This window comes from Pantherophis guttatus, chromosome 4 (genome assembly GCF_059756535.1).
Source record: "Pantherophis guttatus breed Tessera chromosome 4, ASM5975653v1, whole genome shotgun sequence".
Classification (NCBI taxonomy): Eukaryota; Metazoa; Chordata; class Lepidosauria; order Squamata; family Colubridae; genus Pantherophis; species Pantherophis guttatus.
In genome coordinates, this window is record NC_142066.1 from 38367019 (window position 1) to 38386938 (window position 19920).

At 35.6% G+C, this 19920-nt stretch overlaps 1 protein-coding gene and 1 pseudogene across 1 annotated transcript; both read left to right on the top strand.

Annotated features, from left to right (window-relative positions):
• The first annotated feature begins 3395 nt into the window (after positions 1 to 3395).
• LOC117668831 (olfactory receptor 12D2-like) lies at positions 3396 to 4346 on the top strand. The gene has a single exon (XM_034422886.1). The coding sequence runs from the start codon at positions 3396 to 3398 to the stop codon at positions 4344 to 4346; it is 951 nt and encodes a 316-aa protein (XP_034278777.1).
• A 12182-nt stretch (positions 4347 to 16528) lies between these two features.
• Positions 16529 to 17677, top strand: LOC117668832 (olfactory receptor 12D1-like; annotated as a pseudogene).
• The last annotated feature ends 2243 nt before the right edge of the window (positions 17678 to 19920 follow it).

The following is a 19920-nucleotide window of genomic DNA, read 5'->3' on the forward strand; positions in this document are numbered from 1 at the left end:
TTCCCTACTGGTTCCCAAATGTGAGTGTGTGTGTGCTCCCACATATGTGCGCAGCCTCCAATACGTGGCTAAATAGGACGGCATTACATCTGGGAGGTGGATGGGACCTATTGCAGTTGGCACTACTGATTTACCCGAACGAGATGGAACTGACTGAACCCCATCACTGATGCTGCTTCCCTGACATTTTAAGAAACAACCAAAGAGGTTGGATATAGATGCAGGATTTTATTTTTCTTTAATATATGTGAATATTTGTATTATCTGCTGTGTAGTAAAGCTTATCACTACTAATTAAACACATATTAAAGGTGAGACAACTTACCATGAAATTAGTAACATTTATGAGAATGTAATCAGTGGACATATTACACTATTCAGATTAAAACAAATATTCATGATTAGCTTTCTTTGTGTCCTGCACCTCTTTGAATTTTCTACTGCATTTTAAAAATAAATATTTAGGTGAGATTTTCATTAAACATGTGGGTTATTTTATTTTAAAATGGATTTTTATATATTAGCAGAACAGAAATTATTAAATGCAGATAAAGTTCTAGAATAATAATTGTGCAGTCCACCATGACATCTAATTTTGAAATCATTTCCAAGGCATTTCAACCCTGTTGCATGTTTTCTCTACTTTGTCTTTAGGATATTTGACAATAGATAATTTAGTTATGGCCTTGAGAAGGAGAGAAGAGAAGAGAAATGGTCATTCAGTCCTGGAGAAGTCAAAGCAAAAGAGAGAGATGCAGAATATTTCTATCTTGACTTCTTCATCCTTAAAAAAAGTAGTGAAGATTTTGGACAGCCTTCCAGATTTAATGAATACATCCTAAAACAATGAAATAATGTTACTGAAATCCCTCCTTCTGACCTGGCCTACCATGAAAGATGGACACTGAGTTTAAAACATTTCTGAGGTTCCTCATGATCTGTAGTGGGACTCATTGTATATGGCTCCTCATGCAAAATGTCCAAAAAAAAAAAAACAAAGGGCTGCAAGATTCATTTAATTTAGAGGTTGAAATGGGGAAACTGGCCAAAAACTAGACTTGTGTCTTCACCCCCCTCTTCTTTTTTTCTTTGAGATATCCCTCAATCTTCTTTGATTTTGCAGGTTGGGCTGAGGAGTAACACAGAATATCCTGTAGCAAACATTGGATATATTCTCAATGAGTATGGTTCACACATTATTATAGTTATCTCTAGTCCTTAATATTAATCATGATTTTAATTCAACCCTCACAAAGTATAAACTGCAACATAATCACCAGTTTTGACTATTAACACCAAACTCATTTGTAATTCTATGTCAATTCTTTGGGGGAAAATATGTTTGCTATTAAACATACAGGTAAATTGTCTTAATTGGTCGATCAAATAGTTTACATTCTCAGACTCAGAAAATGTATTCCCTCTGGCACACACTGCTTCATGGATTTTCCCCAAAAGGCAGTCAATAATGCGTTGTAAGCCAAGAATATAATGCAAACTTACACATATATATTCTACTAGGAGAGCATATTTTTGCATTCTCTGAAAACGTATGATGATTTGATTTTAAATGATTCTTATCTTCAATTATTGATCTTAAGTGAGGAAAGGGGATTATCAAGGTATGAATAATCTGAAAATTAACAAATAGATATTACATGGGGTTGTGTTATATAGAGCATTTATTCAGAATATTGATTCTGTCTTTGAAATGCATGGACAGTTCTTTAGTACCTTACAATATCTTTAAATAAAAGATGTTTAAACAAATGATAAATCTCGTGAAGAGCAAAAGAATAGGGGTAAAGTTCTTCAAGATATTTTTCATATATTTAAGTTACTTCTGCAGATGTTAAGATCACAGCATATTATTTTATCCTCTGTGGAAGGATAAAAGTTATAGTTCATGTTTAGCTGTAATTTTCAAATATTGATTTGTTAAAAGTAGAATTTTTTCCCCTGTTATCATCAAATTATAAATCAAAAAGTAAAACTAGAAAGTTCCTGTCCATCTAACTACTTCTACCTATTTCATTTAGATTTTTTTGATACTTTGAAAAGATATACTGAGCTTTTGACACACCTGATGCCCAAACAAATAAATAATCATACTGTGTGGTCTACAACAATTGAGCCCAAAATAAATTATACCAAAAATTGCTCAATATCCTTCTAGCCTACTTTCATTATTTAAAACTTTGAATTCATATTGTTTCATTCTTGGTGGTTATATTTTCTTCTTAGGCTGCAAGTGCCAGAAGATAATGTCAGATGTATGAAATAATACCATAGCAACAAGTTAACACTGGATCAGTAAGAAGCACATTGACACAATTATATTTAATTTTTCAACTACTGTTGATGGGCAGAATAATAATCTGAAGCTATAACTGTTACCATTATTTCTAAAGGCATGAAGAGGACAAAAATGAGCTCTAAAATATTTTAGTTCAGCAAGTTTTATATATATATATATATATATATATATATATATATATATATATATATATATACATACACACACACACACACACACACATATATACAAGAAAGGGAATATGTTGATAAAGGAAGAGGGAAACTAAATAGATGTTATTTTCCTACATTTGGTATCTAGAATAGTGGAAATTTGAAGAGACTGAAATGATGGTTTATGAATCTGATAAACATTTAGAACTTTTAAGTCTTATGGCATTAAAATCAAGACGACAATCTTCTTCATCAGAAATGACCATCAACATTATACAATGGTCAGATTCATTCTTGCTAACACATTTTAAAGAAGATTTTAAATATAAACAGCAGCCAAGATATATCATAATCTGTTGGGGTCAACATTGCCAATAAATGGAGCACTTCACAAGGTCAATATTCCAGGTCTAGACACATAGCCAAATTTTAAAGGCCTTCCAAAAGGCCAACAGATTCGGGACCCAATCTCCTCCCAATCTTAGGAGGGAGGATGTTCCAGAGAGCATATAGACAGTCAGAAAAGATATGCATCCTGGTCCATGCCAGTTGGCATTCCTTGGGGGATGGGACCTGAAACATAGCCATCCTGTTGGACCAGATTGGATGGTTAGAAATATCTGAAAGAGGACTTTTGCCATTTTACATTTCTTATTGTTTTGAATGAATAAAGTTGTAGCCTTGATATATTCAAATAGCTACATTGTTTTTCTTTCTTTCTATTGTATTCTGAATTTTTAGATAAGAAAATTAGTGTCTGTTCTTTGTTACTAATGTGTACCTTATTAGCCAAACTTATTTACATTTTCCATATCACAATTTCACTTTTTTACTTTTTTTTTATTTCAATATCACACATAGCCTTTTCTAACTGTGGACGGTTATCTCTCTCCTATTTTATCACTCTCTGCTTCTTTTTTTTAGTAATGGAAAACCAAACAGAGGTGAGTGAATTCATCTTTTTGGGCCTGAAAAATGATTTGGAGCTTCAATATATAATCTTTTCAATTTTTCTGCTATTGTATATGGCCACATTAGTGGGGAATGGAGCTATTGTTCTTGTAGTCTTAACTGAACCTCATCTTCATACACCCATGTACTTTTTCCTTGGAAATCTTTCCTACATTGACATTTTCTATTCCACAGTAACTGTTCCAAAAATGCTACAAGGATTTCTAATAGAGCTACAAACCATCTCCTTCAATGGCTGCATGGTCCAGCTCTTTTTTTTCTATTTCTTGGGCAGCAGTGAAGGAATCCTTCTTGGACTCATGGCCTATGATCGGTATGTTGCAATATGCAACCCCTTGCGCTATACTGTCATCATGAGAAAAATGGTCTGTGTCTTAATGGCAGTAGCTGCCTGGTCTATTGGGTTTTTCCATGCCTTGATGCATGCAGTAGTAACTGCTCGCCTTCCCTTCTGTGGACGAAATCTAATTGAACACTTTGTCTGTGACATCAAACCTTTGTTGAAACTGGCCTGTGGCAATACACACCTAAATCTCATGCTTCTCAATATTGTGACCAGCTTTGTTGCTATGGGCCCTTTTATCTTCATACTTTTCTCCTACCTGTACATCATTACTTTCCTTCTCTTTAAAGTGCAGTCCCAGCGTGGTTGGCAAAAAGCCTTCTCCACCTGTGGATCCCACTTAACTGTGGTATCTTTGCTCTATGTTCCTGTATTGTTTAATTACATGCTTCCCACTGTGGGTTCTTCCTCTGAACGAGATGTAATAATAACTCTCATTTATAGTGCAGTTACTCCAGTTTTGAACCCACTTATCTATACACTGAGGAATGAGAAGGTTAAAATGGCAATGAAAAAGATGTTGATAGCAAGATTTTCATTCATTGGTGAACAAAAATGTTGAAAATATATTCCACAACAATTCATGTAACAATTATAATTGACATTTAGATGAATGATCTTTAGTCATTCACTGACTTATTCATTTTACTTTAATTATCAGATATATTTAAATTCTATCTTTTAACTTTTAATGACTCCTATCTCATTATTCCTATGATAATAATTTTTGAGGTAGTTGTTTGAGGTACTCAGTAAAGGCTTCTGAATGAGCCATCCTGACTGAAAGTGGATTAGAAATGAATTTCTCTAATCCTAGTCTGATATGTTCATCACTATCATACACAGATGCCACAACAACACTTGACTTATTATTTGTCACGTTAAATAACAAGGATAGTAGTTTGACTTTCCTGTTTGAACAATTAATAGTAGATAAAATTGCTTTGCAGATTAAAGTATAATCTCCAGTAATATAATAAAAATGTAAGCAGTGGAATCACAATTGTTTCTTGCTGATCTCAACATTACCTTTGGGGAAATATATACAAAAGACATGTGTAAAAGCAGTATCTCTTGAAATATACCTTTTTTTCAGAGTCAGTATGGTGGTTAAGGCCCCAGGCTAGAAAGCAGGAGACAATGAGTTCTAATCCTGCCTTAGCCATAAAAACTAATTGGGTGACCTTGGGACAATCATTTACTCTCAGCTAACTCACCTCACAAGGTTGTTGTTGTGGGGCAAATAGTAAGAGGAAAGTGTGTTGGAATGTTCACTGCCTTGAGTTATTAGTAAAAAATAATAAAGGCAGGATACAAATAAATAAAATCTTGGAGTCCTACTGGACAATTATTTAAATATGAGCCAGCTATGTGCTGCAACTGCCAAAGAACTATTTTGCTGAGGACTTCATTTTGGCACAAATGAAAACAAAACCAGGTCTAAGAATTTCCCATGGTTTCAGTATAATTAAAGAATAGATAATTCCCTCCCTTATTATCACAGGACACATTGTCCAATTAGTTGTTCTGGTGTCTTCTTGGCAACTCCTTCTAGTCCCTGGCCAGCATCTGTTGGGATGACCTTGGTTCCCATGGGATGATCTGTTTTTATTGTCTGGTCTGACATTACAAAGCCTCTGCCCGCCCCCTCATCCCATATTGTATGGCAAGCTGAGAAATGGAAAGATGGCTATGGCAAGCCTGATCCATTTCAAAATTGACAGTTGGATCCCCCTAGAGAGTGAGAAGCACCTGGAAAACACCAAGCACAGACACAAATTACTAAAAGCTAGGGTCTTCTATCTCCCTAGGAAGGTCCTTTGGGTTTCTGGGGGTATTTCTCATGAAACGTCCTGATTAATTGATCTGCCCTTATATTCTCTGTTTTTACCCATCTAGCTTCTGATATTGGATATCCCTTCCACTGGACTAGGTATTGAAGTTTGCCTTTGTATAACTTGGAATACAGGATACTTTTAACCTTGTAATATGTGCCCCCTTCCACTAGGATTGGATCTGGAGCTATCCTGATTATTGGCCTCAGTTCCGACTTTTCCCCATAGGCATGGCAGTTTTAACTCCACCGTCATTGTGTTTATGATTTTCATTATGGGAAAGGCCCTATAAATTTCAGATCAGCTTTCAACAGGGAAGTTTCAGCTTCAGGTACTTTCTGAATCTCTGTTGCTTTGACTAGCACTTGTTTTACATTTCCCCATGCACTCTGCAAAGAACCTACCATGTAAGGTCTTGCCTCTCCAATCTTCCCAAGAAAGCAGGACTCTTGAAACTGCAGTGGTTCCAAAAGGAGCTTTTATTGGAAGGTTTGTGTTAACAAGAGATCTAGGCAAGAACTGGAGCTTCTCATTTAAAACCAGTTATTTAAAGCAATGCTAACCAAACCCTCCCACACAACATCATTGCAGGGAAACAGAAACTGAAAACAGAAACAGAAACTGAAAACAGTGGTCTGAATACAGACCACTCCATTCCTCCCCCCTTTTTTCACACAAAAATGCCAGCGTCCCTGTAGAAATATCTAGGATCTGACACACCCATTCTGTTAAGCTTCACTGAGGAGGGGGGTTTCTGAGGGGATTTTGGTGACAAATTCTATCCCCATGGCTACTTTGTATGGGGTAAGCCTCGGCAAAAAGCAGATCTGCCCAGTTAGACTGTTGGTAGTTGACATACCATCTCAAGTATTGCTCTATCATTCTGTTTGCTTGTTTTGTGGCTCCATTCATACTGTTATGAAATGCAGAACTAAATCCTTGGGAGGTTCCTATCAATTTTATAAACTCTCTCCAAAACATGGCAGTAAATTTAAGGTGTTGATTATTACCTTTAAAGTCCTACATGGCTCAGGGCCAGATTATCTTTGAGACCGCCTTCTACCACATAGCTCCCAGCAACTGGTAAGATCCCACAGAGTTGGTCTCCTCTGGGTCCCGTCAGCTAAACAGTGCTGGCTGGCGGGCCCACGGGGGAGGGCCTTCTCTGTGGCTGCCCCAGCTCTCTGGAACCAGTTACCTCCTGAGATCCGGACCATCCCCACACTATTGGCCTTTCGAAAAGTGGTGAAAATCTGGCTTTTCCAGTAGGCCTGGGGCCGTTGATCTCGCTGTTGCAATCTGGTGAGATCCAACCATGAATGGTGTGAATGGGTTTTAATTGTGTTTAATGTTTTAATTTTTAATGTTTTTATAAATGGTTTTTAAATGCACTGTAAGCTGCCTGGAGTCTTCAGAGAAAGGCGGCATACCAGTTGAAGAAAGAAAGAAAGAAAGAAAGAAAGAAAGAAAGAAAGAAAGAAAGAAAGAAAGAAAGAAAGAAAGAAAGAAAGAAAGAAATTGGACCCCATGATCCAAGATGATTCTCTTTGGCACCCCATGCAGTTGATAGATATGCTGCAGGAACAGCTTGGCCAGTCACTGAGCAGATGGGAGGCTCGGACAGGCTATGAAGTGGACTTGTTTTGAAAAGAGATCTGTAACCATCCAGATCACACTGATGTCCCCACTTTCTGGGAGTTCAACTATAAAATCCATTGTTATTTCCTCCAGGGCTGGCTCAGCTCTGCCACTCACTGCAGCAGCCCTGAACTCTTCCATGGTCTTTTCTTATCGTCGCACACATGGCACAACTCTTCACATAGCTTTCTATATCCTTTTTCATTCCTAGCCACCAAAATGTCTCTTCACTAAGTGTAGAGTCTTTAAGAACCCAAAGTGACCAGACTCCGTTGTAGGACTTATACTTATAGCGTACTAGGGACATACAATTTGTCTCCCATGCCAATTTCTCTCTCAATGGTAGCTTTCCCCCATGGTCTTTGAATCATGAATCAGATTGCAACTCCCTTTTTAGTTGTTGGATCAGATCGCCACTGGGGCCTGATGCCTGCTGCCTCGTGATCACCTGTGCTGCTTTCTGGATTGGGAGAATTATGGCATTTACCACTTCTTCCCAGTTGGTATATTGCAGCATGCCGGACAGGGTGTTGGCTAAAAAGTTCTACCCCCAAGGATGTACTTCAGCTCGAAGTCGAACCAGTTAAAGTACTGAGCCCACTGGACTTGTTTGCATTCAGAAGTTGTGGTGCTCCATCACTGGGGCTTTGAAGAAGAAACTGGATAGCCATTTATCTGAAATGGTAGGGTCCCTTGATTGAGCAGAGGGTTGGACACATACACACATTTTGTGCCACTGCAATAATTATTACAAATTGTTGGATATGACTTACGTATAAAAGGAATATAAAGAAAATAAAAATTTAACATGCATCACAGCATGTGAAGTCTGACTGCTGTCCAGGATTCTACACCTTTGTCTAGTAATTCCCATTAATGTCCATATATATTTGGGAGGGAAGCTATGATTTTTCTGGACAGCAAAAAATAAATAAGGGAAACAATCTGTGACAGTATTTCAAGACTTTGGAAAAATAACCTTGAGCATTAAATATAAAATGCTAAAATAGCACTAACTTGTAAAACAAATTGTTTACATTCTTACATTCACTAGATTTTCCCCACATGAATACATTGCTTCAGGCATTGTTCCTTCTTTCCTCCCATGTTTTGAAACCTAAATAACTGGTGAAGATCCAAAAATCACTGGGGATATATTCTGCTCTAGGGGTTTATTTTTTGCATCTCATTTAAATACACATAGTTGAACTCCTGTTGCTTATTTTTTTTCTTAGTTTTTGTTCTTGACAGGGAGAAGATATTCTTAAGGTATGATGACTACTCTGACTATTTAACAAATGTAAATTAACTGAAAGCAACTAATTTATTCATGGAGATTATCTTTGATCAATTCTTTATCTCCCTCTTGTGGAAATGTGCAAGTAACCTTTTTGAGACATTTTAAAAACTAATACTTCTAGGGAAAGGCACCCATGGGTGGTGGGAGTGGGGGATGGAATATATACTATGATAACATCAAAAAACTGCTAAACACATTAATATGTATATTATAACATATTTGTTGGCTAGAATGAACTAAAATTTCAAAAGAATCTGAAGAAAGAAAAATTTTCCTGAGACGTTCTGTAAAGCTGTCAAGTCAGAAGCCCATTTCAGGATCTCTCAGTAGTAGTAGTAGTAGTAGTAATAGTTGTAGTAGTAGTAGTAGTAACAATAACAATAATTAAAAAACTGTACTACTTGGAACATTGTATATTTTAAGAGGGTACTTTGTTGATACCTAGGATGCTGGCAGCAACCTGTATCAATCATTAGCACCAGTCAATGGTATTTCTGATGTATTTCTGAATGTTCAGTTGACTGAGTTACTTTAATGAATAAAGTAAATAATAATAATAATAATAATAATAATAATAATAATAATAATAATAATATCATCATCATCATCATCATCATCATCTTCATCCAGGTTACAATATCTCTCTATGTTAGACTATACAGACAGTTAATATAAAACATTTCTGTATTATTACAATAGCAGCATTTTCATAAAGGTATATGATGCTCTGTGAATGAAACTTACTTACAGTTTATCTTGGATGCAGTTTGTTGCTTCAACCTTTGTTAAATGTAATGTACCGTTTATATATTTTATTTTTATTTATTTTTTATTTATGTATTTCATCAAGCATGTATTTGCTAACAGATACAAGTGTAAACATAATTATGAATACATGAAATGGAAAGGAAACATTAGGACAGGGATGGTAGGCATGCTGGTGCGCTTAAGCACGCATCTTAAAGACCTCTTAGGAATGGTTGAGGTCTACAGTAGACAGTCTAAGGTTAAAATTTTGGGGGTTTGGGGAAGAAACCACAGAGTCAGGTAGTGCATTCCAGGCATTGACAACTCTATTACTGAAGTTGTATTTTCTGCAGTCTAGTTTGGCATGGTTTACCATAAGTTTGCATCTATTGTGTGCTCGTGTATTGTTTTGGTTGAAGCTGAAGTATTCATTGACTGGTAGGATATTGTAGCAGATGATTTTATTTACTACGCTTAGGCAGAGAAGTTGTCTAAGCCCATGTTCTGCCCCAGCTATGGACCCCAAAGAATGCAGCACACACAAAGTCCATACAAACCTTAATTTACTAATTAAAGACTACTAATGAGCTTTCTTAGTAGTTGTTCGAACACAAGTACAATAAATCAGTCTTTTCTGAACAAGGGCTGTTAATTTAACTTCATTAACAGCCGACAAGAATTCAAAGAATAATAACTCAGTTCTGAGGCACAGTATTTCAGATAACCATAATCTTACTGTGGTTGGCAGAATACCCAGAAGCAATTTGCAGGAAAACTGATAAGAGAGAAACAAGAGCCAAATCAAACATTTTCTGGAATCAAGACACAAAGGAATTTGAATGAAGCTGTTTCCTGCAAATTGCATCAATCGTCGTCCTTCCTTAAATAGCCTAGGGGAGTGTCCAATTAGAGCCAAGTCTTACTCTCGAGGAGACCTCTTCCTGAGGAGCCACTCCTGAGACCTCTTCCTGAGGAGCCACTTTTCGCAGCTCTGCGTGCTCATGCATCGAGAAGACGCTCCTCCTCTTCTTCCTCTTCACTTATGGGAGCTTCTGGAGGTTCTGAAGGCCCTGGCTGAATCTCTGCCTCTGGCACCACATCTTCTCCAGCCTCCTCATTGTCCGACTTGAGTGCCAACTGCACAGGCTGCTGGCGCAGCACCACACCAGCCTCCTCGCTGTTGGAATCAGCTACTAACTGCACAGGCCACTGACGGCCACAACATCCCAAATTTCAAGTTTGGTGGCATAAGGTATTTTGTTGTGAGCAAAGGAGTGGAGGACTCTTCTCATGAAATATCTCTGGACTCCTTCGATTGTATTAATGTCCGATATGCAGTGCAGATTCCAGACAGATGAGCTGTATTCAAGAATTGGTCTGGCAAAAGTTTTGTGTGCCCTAGTTTGCAGTCCAATATTATCAGAGAAGAAGTTATGCAAGATGTAAAGCTACGTTTTACATAAAACGCCAGGGATAACTAACAAAATTAATAACTCCTACATATTATTATTATTATTATTATTATTATTATTATTATTATTATTAGTCTCTGAATGATTCTATTTAAAATTATGACTAGATTTATTTAGTTACATGTACCACATTTTTTAATTTCTACCATTGTGATAATTGAGTTTTGCTTCAGATAAATGTTTTTTTAAAAAATATTTTCTGTTTCTTAAGTACAGTCAATTTCCATTATCATTTTTAATCTCTGCCCTGGCTAGTCATCAAAGTCAAGCAGACCCTTCATTTCTTCATTTTCAAGCAAATAGAGCCATTTCATCAACAACAGCAATAGCACCAAGCGTGGAGTATTTTGTACTCCAAAGGGGACAGATGCACACCTGTCATCATCAAACTTTTCAAAAATAAGGTCAATAAGCCAGGAGTTGTTAAAGGAGGGGGAGGTTCTCCAGTTGTGTCAGTGGTGACACAGAAAGCACAACTTCTGGTTGATTCACAGACTCAGGAGGCTGCTCTCAATGATTTCAAAGAGTTTATGAAAGAAGCCATGAATAATCAAGTAACAGCAATGAAAGAAGCTATGAATAATCAAGCCACAGCAATGAATAATTTAACAGTACTTGTGGAAGGAAAATTAAAGAAAGTTGAGGAGGATATAAGATCAATTAAAGAAGTGGTTGCAGAAAAACATGATGAAATAAGAGATGATATTGTTTATGCTGTATCAGGATTGTCAAAACTTGTTATCCAGCTTGATGGGAAAGTGGAAGGAATTAATGAAGCCAATTTAAATTTGGAAAGCAAAATGGGATATGTAATGACCAAAACAGAGAAAGTGGATGATGAACTGGTAATGTTACAATACAGATCCATGGAATTTGCTTTGAGATTGAGAGACCTGAAAGAAAACAGCAAAGAAAATTTAAAAGATATTTGTGCCGATGCTATTGCAGAGATAATTAAAGAAAGACCAGAAGATGTGGCAAGCCGAATTGATAAAATTTACAGGGTTAACTCCTGTCTGGCAAGACAAAGACAGCTGCCAAGAGATGTGATGATTTATTTTACAACCAGGAGGATCAGAAATGATATTTTACAAGATTCCTAGAAGAATAAAGTTCAGGTGGCTGGGCAAGAGGTGATGGTTTTGAAAGAGATTCCTCCAAAGATGCTGAGAAGTAGAAAAGACTTTGGCTTTTTGGTAAATGAACTGAGAAATCAACAAGTGGCATACAGATGGGACGTTCCAACTGGTCTAATAGTGACTTATAATGGAGAAAGATACCGGTTAAACACAGTCTGGAAGGTGAAAGATTTTTATGTCAATGTTTTAAAGGCTGGATACCCACCCTCACCAGGGGTGGGGGGAGGAAGAAAATGGAGATGATACAACAAGAAAAAGATGGAAAGCAGATACAAACTTATGCGGAGGTTGCAGCTGGAGGAATTATCATGGAAGAAGATTTGGATCTTGGGGGTTTACCCCCAACTTTGGAACCACCTAAGAAGAGAGAGCCGAAAGCACAATGACTGACCTGATCAATTTATAAACTTCAAGAACAACAATCAAAAATGCAACAATCTCAAGATTTATCTCAAGAAGTTTAAAAAACAGAAGCAGTGGGGGGGGGGCTAGGCCGAAGAGTAAGGTGGAGGAGGAGCTTCAGCTGATGCTCATACAGCTTTGAAAGGCTAAAGATGGCAACTAAATTCCTATCTTGGAATGTCAATGGCCTAAATTCACCACAAAAAAGAAAGAAAGTATTTCACTATCTCAACACGTGCAAAATTACCTAAATCTTTTTTTGATATGATGGAAGATATAGAACTGAGAGATATTTGGAGAGAACGTAACATGGAGGAAAGAGACTTTACTTTTTTTTCTGATAGACATCAATCCTTCTCCAGGATTGATTCTATACTAACCACAAATGATTTTATTTCCAGGGTGAAGAAGAAGAAGATATGTCCAAGAATTTTAATGGATCACAGTCCGGTTTGGGTGGAATTTGAACAGGAGAGAGGAGAAAGGAGGTCTTGGAGGTTAAATGAAAATTTATTTAGATATGAAGAAAATGTGAAAGAGCTTAAAAAACAAATGAAAGAATTTTTTGTTATTAATATGAATAAGGGTACTTCTATGGAAATGGTCTGGGATGCTAGTAAGGCTTATATGAGGGGTATGTTAATATATATGAATAATAAATATAGACTAAAACAACAAAAGAAGCGGAAAGAGATAGAGGAATAAATAAAAAAAGAAAGAACAATTACTTATATTTAATCCAGGAGACAAGAAAGTAAAAGAAACAATAAATATACTATGAGGGCAATTTAATATGCTAATGGATGATCAGGTGGCAACTAGCTTACAATATGCTAAACATAATACATTTTGTAATGCCAACAAACCAGGTAGGTGGTTGGCCTACATGTTGAGGAAAAAACAGAAATCACGAGTCATTGGTAAAATAGAATTTAGAGACAAGCAAGTTTACCAACAGAATATGATCAAAAAGGCTTTTTTAGAATTTTATACAAAGTTATATGCTAGTGACTCAATACACGGTATAGATATAGATAGATATTTAAAGGAAGGGAATATTCCTGAATTAACGTTGGAACAGAGGGAAGGATTGAATCAACCAATAACTTCTGAGGAGATTATTGATGCAATTAAGCAATTAAAAATAGGGAAAGCTCCGGGAACAGATGGATTAACAGCTGTTTATTATAAGAATTTACAGCTTGAAATGGTAGAACCGCTTAGAGTTCTATTTTGTAAAATTCAATCGGGGGAGGAGTTCTACCCTCTTGGAGAACAGCTTTTGTTTCACTGATCCCGAAGGAAGATCAAAATTGTACTAAACCTGAAAATTTTAGGCCAATTTCACTTTTGAACACGGATTATAAAATTTTTGCTAAGATATTAGCGAATAGATTAATGCCAGTTATGCAACAAACAATTCATAATGATCAATCAGGCTTTATAAAAGGGAGGCAAATGGCAGCCTCAAACACGAAACTGTTTAAAAATAATTATGAAGCTCTTTGGCAAAAAGTACAGAAAGAAATGGAAAATTTGAAAAAGTTACAACTATCATTACTGGGAAAGATAGCAGCCATAAAAATGAATGTACTACCTAGGTTAAAGGGGTTAATACCTTCATTTGGGGTGGGAAGAAACCAAGAGTGAAACTGAAAATTATACAGGATATACGTGAGAGAGGAGGTCTTAATGCCTAACTTAAGATGGTATTATGAAGCAGCTGCTTTATCACAGATTAGTGATTGGTTTAATTTAACTGAAAAAAGAATGTTAAACATAGAAGGTTATGATTTGTTATATGGATGGCATGCTTATCTGTTATATGGAAAAAAAGTGGATAAAGTGTTTAAGGGTCATATACTTAGAAATGCATTGTTGAGGGTTTGGAAAAAGTACCAATATATGCTAAATTATAAGATACCCATATGGGCAAATCCCAGACATGCAATAGAAAATATAAGTATAGAGCAAAAAATAGAGGTGATTACTTATAAAGAGCTTCTTCTTTTGGAAAGGGGTAAGTTGCAACTGAAATCTTTAGATGAATTAAAAGAAGAAGGGATAATTTATACTTGGTTTCAGTATGGTCAGCTTCAAGCTAGATGGAGGGAAGATCAAAAAATTGGTGTTATGCAAAATGAGGAAAATCTGGTGAAACAGATTAGATTTGGGTCAGAAATGTTAAATTTACGCAAGCACAAAATTTGAGAGAAAATTTTTATAAAATGTTTTATAGATGGCACTTAGATCCTAAAAAATTATCGTGTATGTACTCGAATTTGCAAGCTAAATGTTGGAGATGTGAATGTAATGATGCAACCTATTATCATATATGGTGGACCTGTAAGAAAATCAAGGCATTTTGGATAAAAATTTGGTAGGTGATGCAGAATATTCTGAAAAGAAGGTTGAAATTTACTCCTCAATTGTTTCTATTGGGTATAACGATGGACTGTACAGTATCAGAGACTAAATTGATTTTGAACTTAATATCAGCAGCTAGGCTGTTGGTAGCGCAATATTGGAAGAAGGACTCTTTGCCCACTATTGAAGAGTGGATACTGAAAGTAATGAACTTAGCAGAAATGGCGAAAATCTCAGTGTACCTGAAGGACTATACACAAGAAAGATACGTATCGGAATGGAGAAGATGGATTGATTATATTCAAAATAAGTATCAGACAAGAAAATATCAAATAGCTTATGAATGAACCTTAAGTATTAGAAGTATTATGTTATCTATAGTGGAGTTAAGGTTTCAGGGGGGGAGTTAGTAGTCTGAGGATAAGTAGGTTAATCTAGTTTATGATTGTTAAATGAAATACCTTGTATTTTGCTCTGGGAAGTCTGGGGGGAGGGTGGGATAAGGGGAGGGAAAGGGTGGGGGGAACATGGGGGGAAGAAAATTCTTTTTTTTCTGTAAAACTTTTCAATAAAAAAAACTTTTCAAAAATAAAACTACATTTCAAATGATGTATGCATCCACATGACTCAAAGTTCTCAGACGTTATTGGCTTTTGCATGTACTCTTCTGTATCCCATTCTGTGTTTTAAGTGTTAAATACACTGTATTCCACTGGAGGAAAGATCAGAATTTGCTGATTCTCTTATTGGTTCATATTTCTGATTTCTAGTGGAATATTGGCCAAACTAACACCCCTAGATGTTTCTTCATCATTGTGGAAACAAACAAAAACTCAAATTACCTTTATTATAGCTGCCTTCCTATCTATTCATTGCTGTTCCTAGGTTTAGAGAGAACTGCAGTCAAAATCCATGTAAAGGTTTTTCATACTGCTCAGTGGACAGATCTGAATAACATAATAATATTCAATTAGAAGTCTTTTATATTTACCAACTACTTACTTATTCTTATTTGCATTGCATACTGTACAATATTTTTCTTGGCTCATTTCAATACTTTACCTTGCCAATATTATATGGGATGTTCAGTAAGATTCTGTTCATGGAGAGAAGCTGTCCTTATGGTCAAAATGAACCCAAGTCTCTTTTTCTGATGTCCTCTACACCAATTTAGAGATCCCTGTCCCTGTCCCTGTTCCTGTCTCTCTTTTAATTTTGATTTAAAAAAAAAAGGACTAAGATATCCTAATTTTGGAGTGATGATATTATGATATGCTTTCCCCCTTTATGTTAGTGTACTTTTACTTTTACTTCTATTTTACCTCATTTTTTTTCCTATTTTAATATACTTAATTAAACTCTTTTTACTCAGATTTTAGATTGATATAACTATTATACTGTCCTTCTTGTATGTGGCCTTAGATTCTTAGCTGACTTTTTTATTTATATTACTGGTCATCATCATTGTTAATCATTCAGTCATGCCAAACCATCAGCACTCTCCATGCTCCTCCGTATTGTATCTCAGATCTGCCCAGTCTCATCCTATATAGTGACCATCCATCAGGTACTAAGACAGCCCCTTTCTCCTTTTTCCATTAATCACTCTCAGCATGATTGATTTTTCCAATTGATCAACAACACATATTGCATGGTCAAAGTATGGTAGCCTTTGTTTGGCAATCTTGGCCAACATATTAACACTGAAGGTTTATCTCTCTCCATATTTATGACTTTCTTCTTCTTCTTCTTCTTCTTCTTCTTCTTCTTCTTCTTCTTCTTCTTCTTCTTCTTCTTCTTCTTCTTCTTCTTCTTCTTCTTCTTCTTCTTCTTCTTTTTTTGTAATGGAGAACCAAATCAAGGTTGGACAATTCATCTTGCTGGGTCTGAATGTTGACTTGGAGCTTCAGTACATAATCTTTGTAATTTTTCTGCTATTGTATACGGTCACATTAGTGGGGAATGGAGCTATTGTCATTGTGGTCTTAACTGAACCTCAGCTTCATGGTCCCATGTACTTTTTCCTTGGAAATCTTTCCTGCCTTGACATCATTCTCTCCACAGTAACTGATCCAAAGATGCTACAAGGATTTCTAATAAAATATCAACCTATCTCTTTCAATGTCTGCATGGTCCAACTCTTCTTCTTCTACTTCATGGGTGGTACTGAAGGCATACTTCTTGCAATCATGGCCTATGACTGCTATGTTGCAATATGCAATCCCTTGTGCTATACTCTGATCATGAAAAAAGAGATCTGTGTTCTAATGGTAGCAACTGCTTGGTCTTCCAGTTTTTCTCAAGCCTTGATGCATGCAGTGATGGCTGCCCATCTACCCTTCTGTGGACCAAATCACATTGAACACTTTGTCTGTGACATCAAGCCTTTGCTAAAATTGGCCTGTGGCAACATACACCTTAACCTCATATTGCTCACTATTGGGACTACCTATTTTGTTATGGGGCCTTTTATCTTCATACTTATTTCCTACATCTATATTATTTATTTATTTATTTATTTATTTATTTATTTATTTATTTATTTATTTATTTATATACCGCCCTTCTCCCGAAGGACTCAGGGCGGTGAACAGCCAGGATCAAATACATAAATAAATACATAAATATAAAAGTTAAAAACAATTTAAAACCAGATTAAATACTTTGGCTCACAATTAAAACACCCCATTAAAATCCAATTTAAAACCGTTAAAATTAGGCTAGCCTGGCTTGCTGGAATAACAAAGTCTTCAGGGTATTATTAGTTTCCTTCTTTTAAAAGTTAAATCCAGGAGGGGTTGGCAAAAGGCTTTCTCCACTTGCGGGTCCCATATGACTGTGGTGGCTTTACTGTACGTTCCTGTGTTATTTAATTCCATTCTTCCTACAATGGGTACCCCATCACAACGTGATGTGATAATAACAGTCCTTTATAGTGCATTTACCCCAGTTTTGAACCCATTTATCTATACATTGAGAAACCAGAAGGTTAAAATGATACTGAAAAAATTCTTGAAAAAAAAAAAAGACTTTGGTGAAAGGATATTCTGAAAAAAAATATTTTTATAGTGGGGACAGTAAACTTTCTTTGATGTATCAGTACTACATTTATTTATTTATTTATCTATTTCTTCTATTCATATTTATAGGGCAACTTTTATTCAGCAGTTAAGGCATAGGCTAGAAACAGGAGAGTGTGAGTTCTAGCCTTACCTTAGGCACGAAAGCCAGCTGGATGACATTGGGCCAATTAATCTCTCTCAGCCCACCTCATGGGGTTATTCTTGGTAAAATAGACAAAAGAAGGAGTATTGTGTTTGTTTGTTCGGTTATTTATAAAAATAATAAAACTGAGAAATAAATAACCAAATAACAGGGTTTGAAGGGACCTCGGATGCCTTCTAATCTAACCCTTCTAGTCCAACCTTTGAGCAGGAAATCCTATACTATTTCAGACAAATTGTTGTCCAATCAGTTCTTTAAATTCTCCACCGTTGGAGCACCTACAAGTTCTGGAGGCAACTCGTTCCACTGATTAATTGTTCTAACTATCAATTTCTCCTTAGTTCTAGGTTGGTTCTCTCTTTGATTAATTTCCATCCATTGGTTCTTGTCCTGCCTTCAGATGTTTTGAAGGCACTTCAAATATACAGCCACTCATTTATTATAAGGCAATTTATTATAAAATCAATAAAATACTAATACTAATACTAATACTAATAATAAATAATAATAATAACTGGCAGCAACCCATATCAACCATTAGTACCAGTCAATGGTATTTGTGACACATTTTTAAATGTCCAGTTGACGGAGTTTAATTTTTAATGAATAAAAGAGAAAATAATAAAAAATAAAAACAAAAACATTGCAGCTGGTCATCATCCAATTATGCCTTGGTCACCAGGTTTTTATACAAAATCTTTTCAGGCTTCGATACTATTAACACTATTCCACACTTCATGTCTTATAAGATTCCTCTTTTCACTCACCATATTCAAGCTTGCTTTTTGCATTACAAACTGGGTAAAACTCCTCTACAGTTTATAACCTTCAGCAGTAACATAATGAAAATGTAAGCACTTTTGAACTATTTGAATTAACCTCTTTCTAAACATCATTGACATCACACAGTAATTGGCAACCCTATGTTTATCCACATTACACCCATCTTTCATAATATATGGAATGTTCCTATTCCATAGAGAAAGAGAAAAATATCCATTAAAATATGAACTTCATAAAACATAGTGTTTACATTCTTAAATTCATGTCTATATGTACATATGAACAGCAACCAAACTTCATTAACCAAGAGGTAATTTAAAAACATATTCTTTTTTGTATCCAACTCAAATTCAACAGCTGTTCATTATTATACCAATGGCATAAAATCTAAGTAAGAATTCCAATTGTAGAGCTGCCCATTTCACTATTATAATGTGACTCATGTATTGATTTAAAAAAACCTGCAAAACTTGTTTTAGAAGGGATGTAGGATACAATGTGATCCTGAAACATAGTCTGTCTTAGAAAATGAACTTTTCCCCTAATGCTGAACAGCAAAAAATGGACACACACACACACACACACACACACACACACACACACACAATTTTACTATTCCTTACAGAGAGAAAAACCCTGTCCATTAAAAATATGGAAATTGGTGGAAGATAGTGTTTACATTCTTAAATTCAGTAGATATATTCTACTTAGATAGGTTATAGGAATTAATAGATAGATTAATTCCATGGGGAATTAAGCATCATGAATTGTTCCTTTTATTCCCCAGTGGCAACCAAGAAAAAATTATAGACATGCTATAAAAAAACAAACCATTACTGATGTATTATATTTTAAAAGTTTCTTTCTTGCATAAGATCAACTTCACAATTTTGATCTTCTGCTTCTCAAACTGTACTTATCTTTAATTTTTCATAGTGATTGGGAAAGAGACACTCTTAAGGTATGAACTGTCTGAATATCTAATAGAAATTGATATTACTTTGGGCATTTTATTGAGAGGATTTTTTTTATTGGATCCATTGGACTCTTTCTTTTCACCATGGAAACATATCTTTTATAGCTCAACAACTGATAATTTCACTGAAGCACATAAAAAGAAGGAATGGAATGCTCATTATGATAACATACCCCTTAAACCTGACACATATTAATCTAAACTATGTATTTATGGTTTATTTGTTGATTGGTGCAAACTAGGATTTCAAAC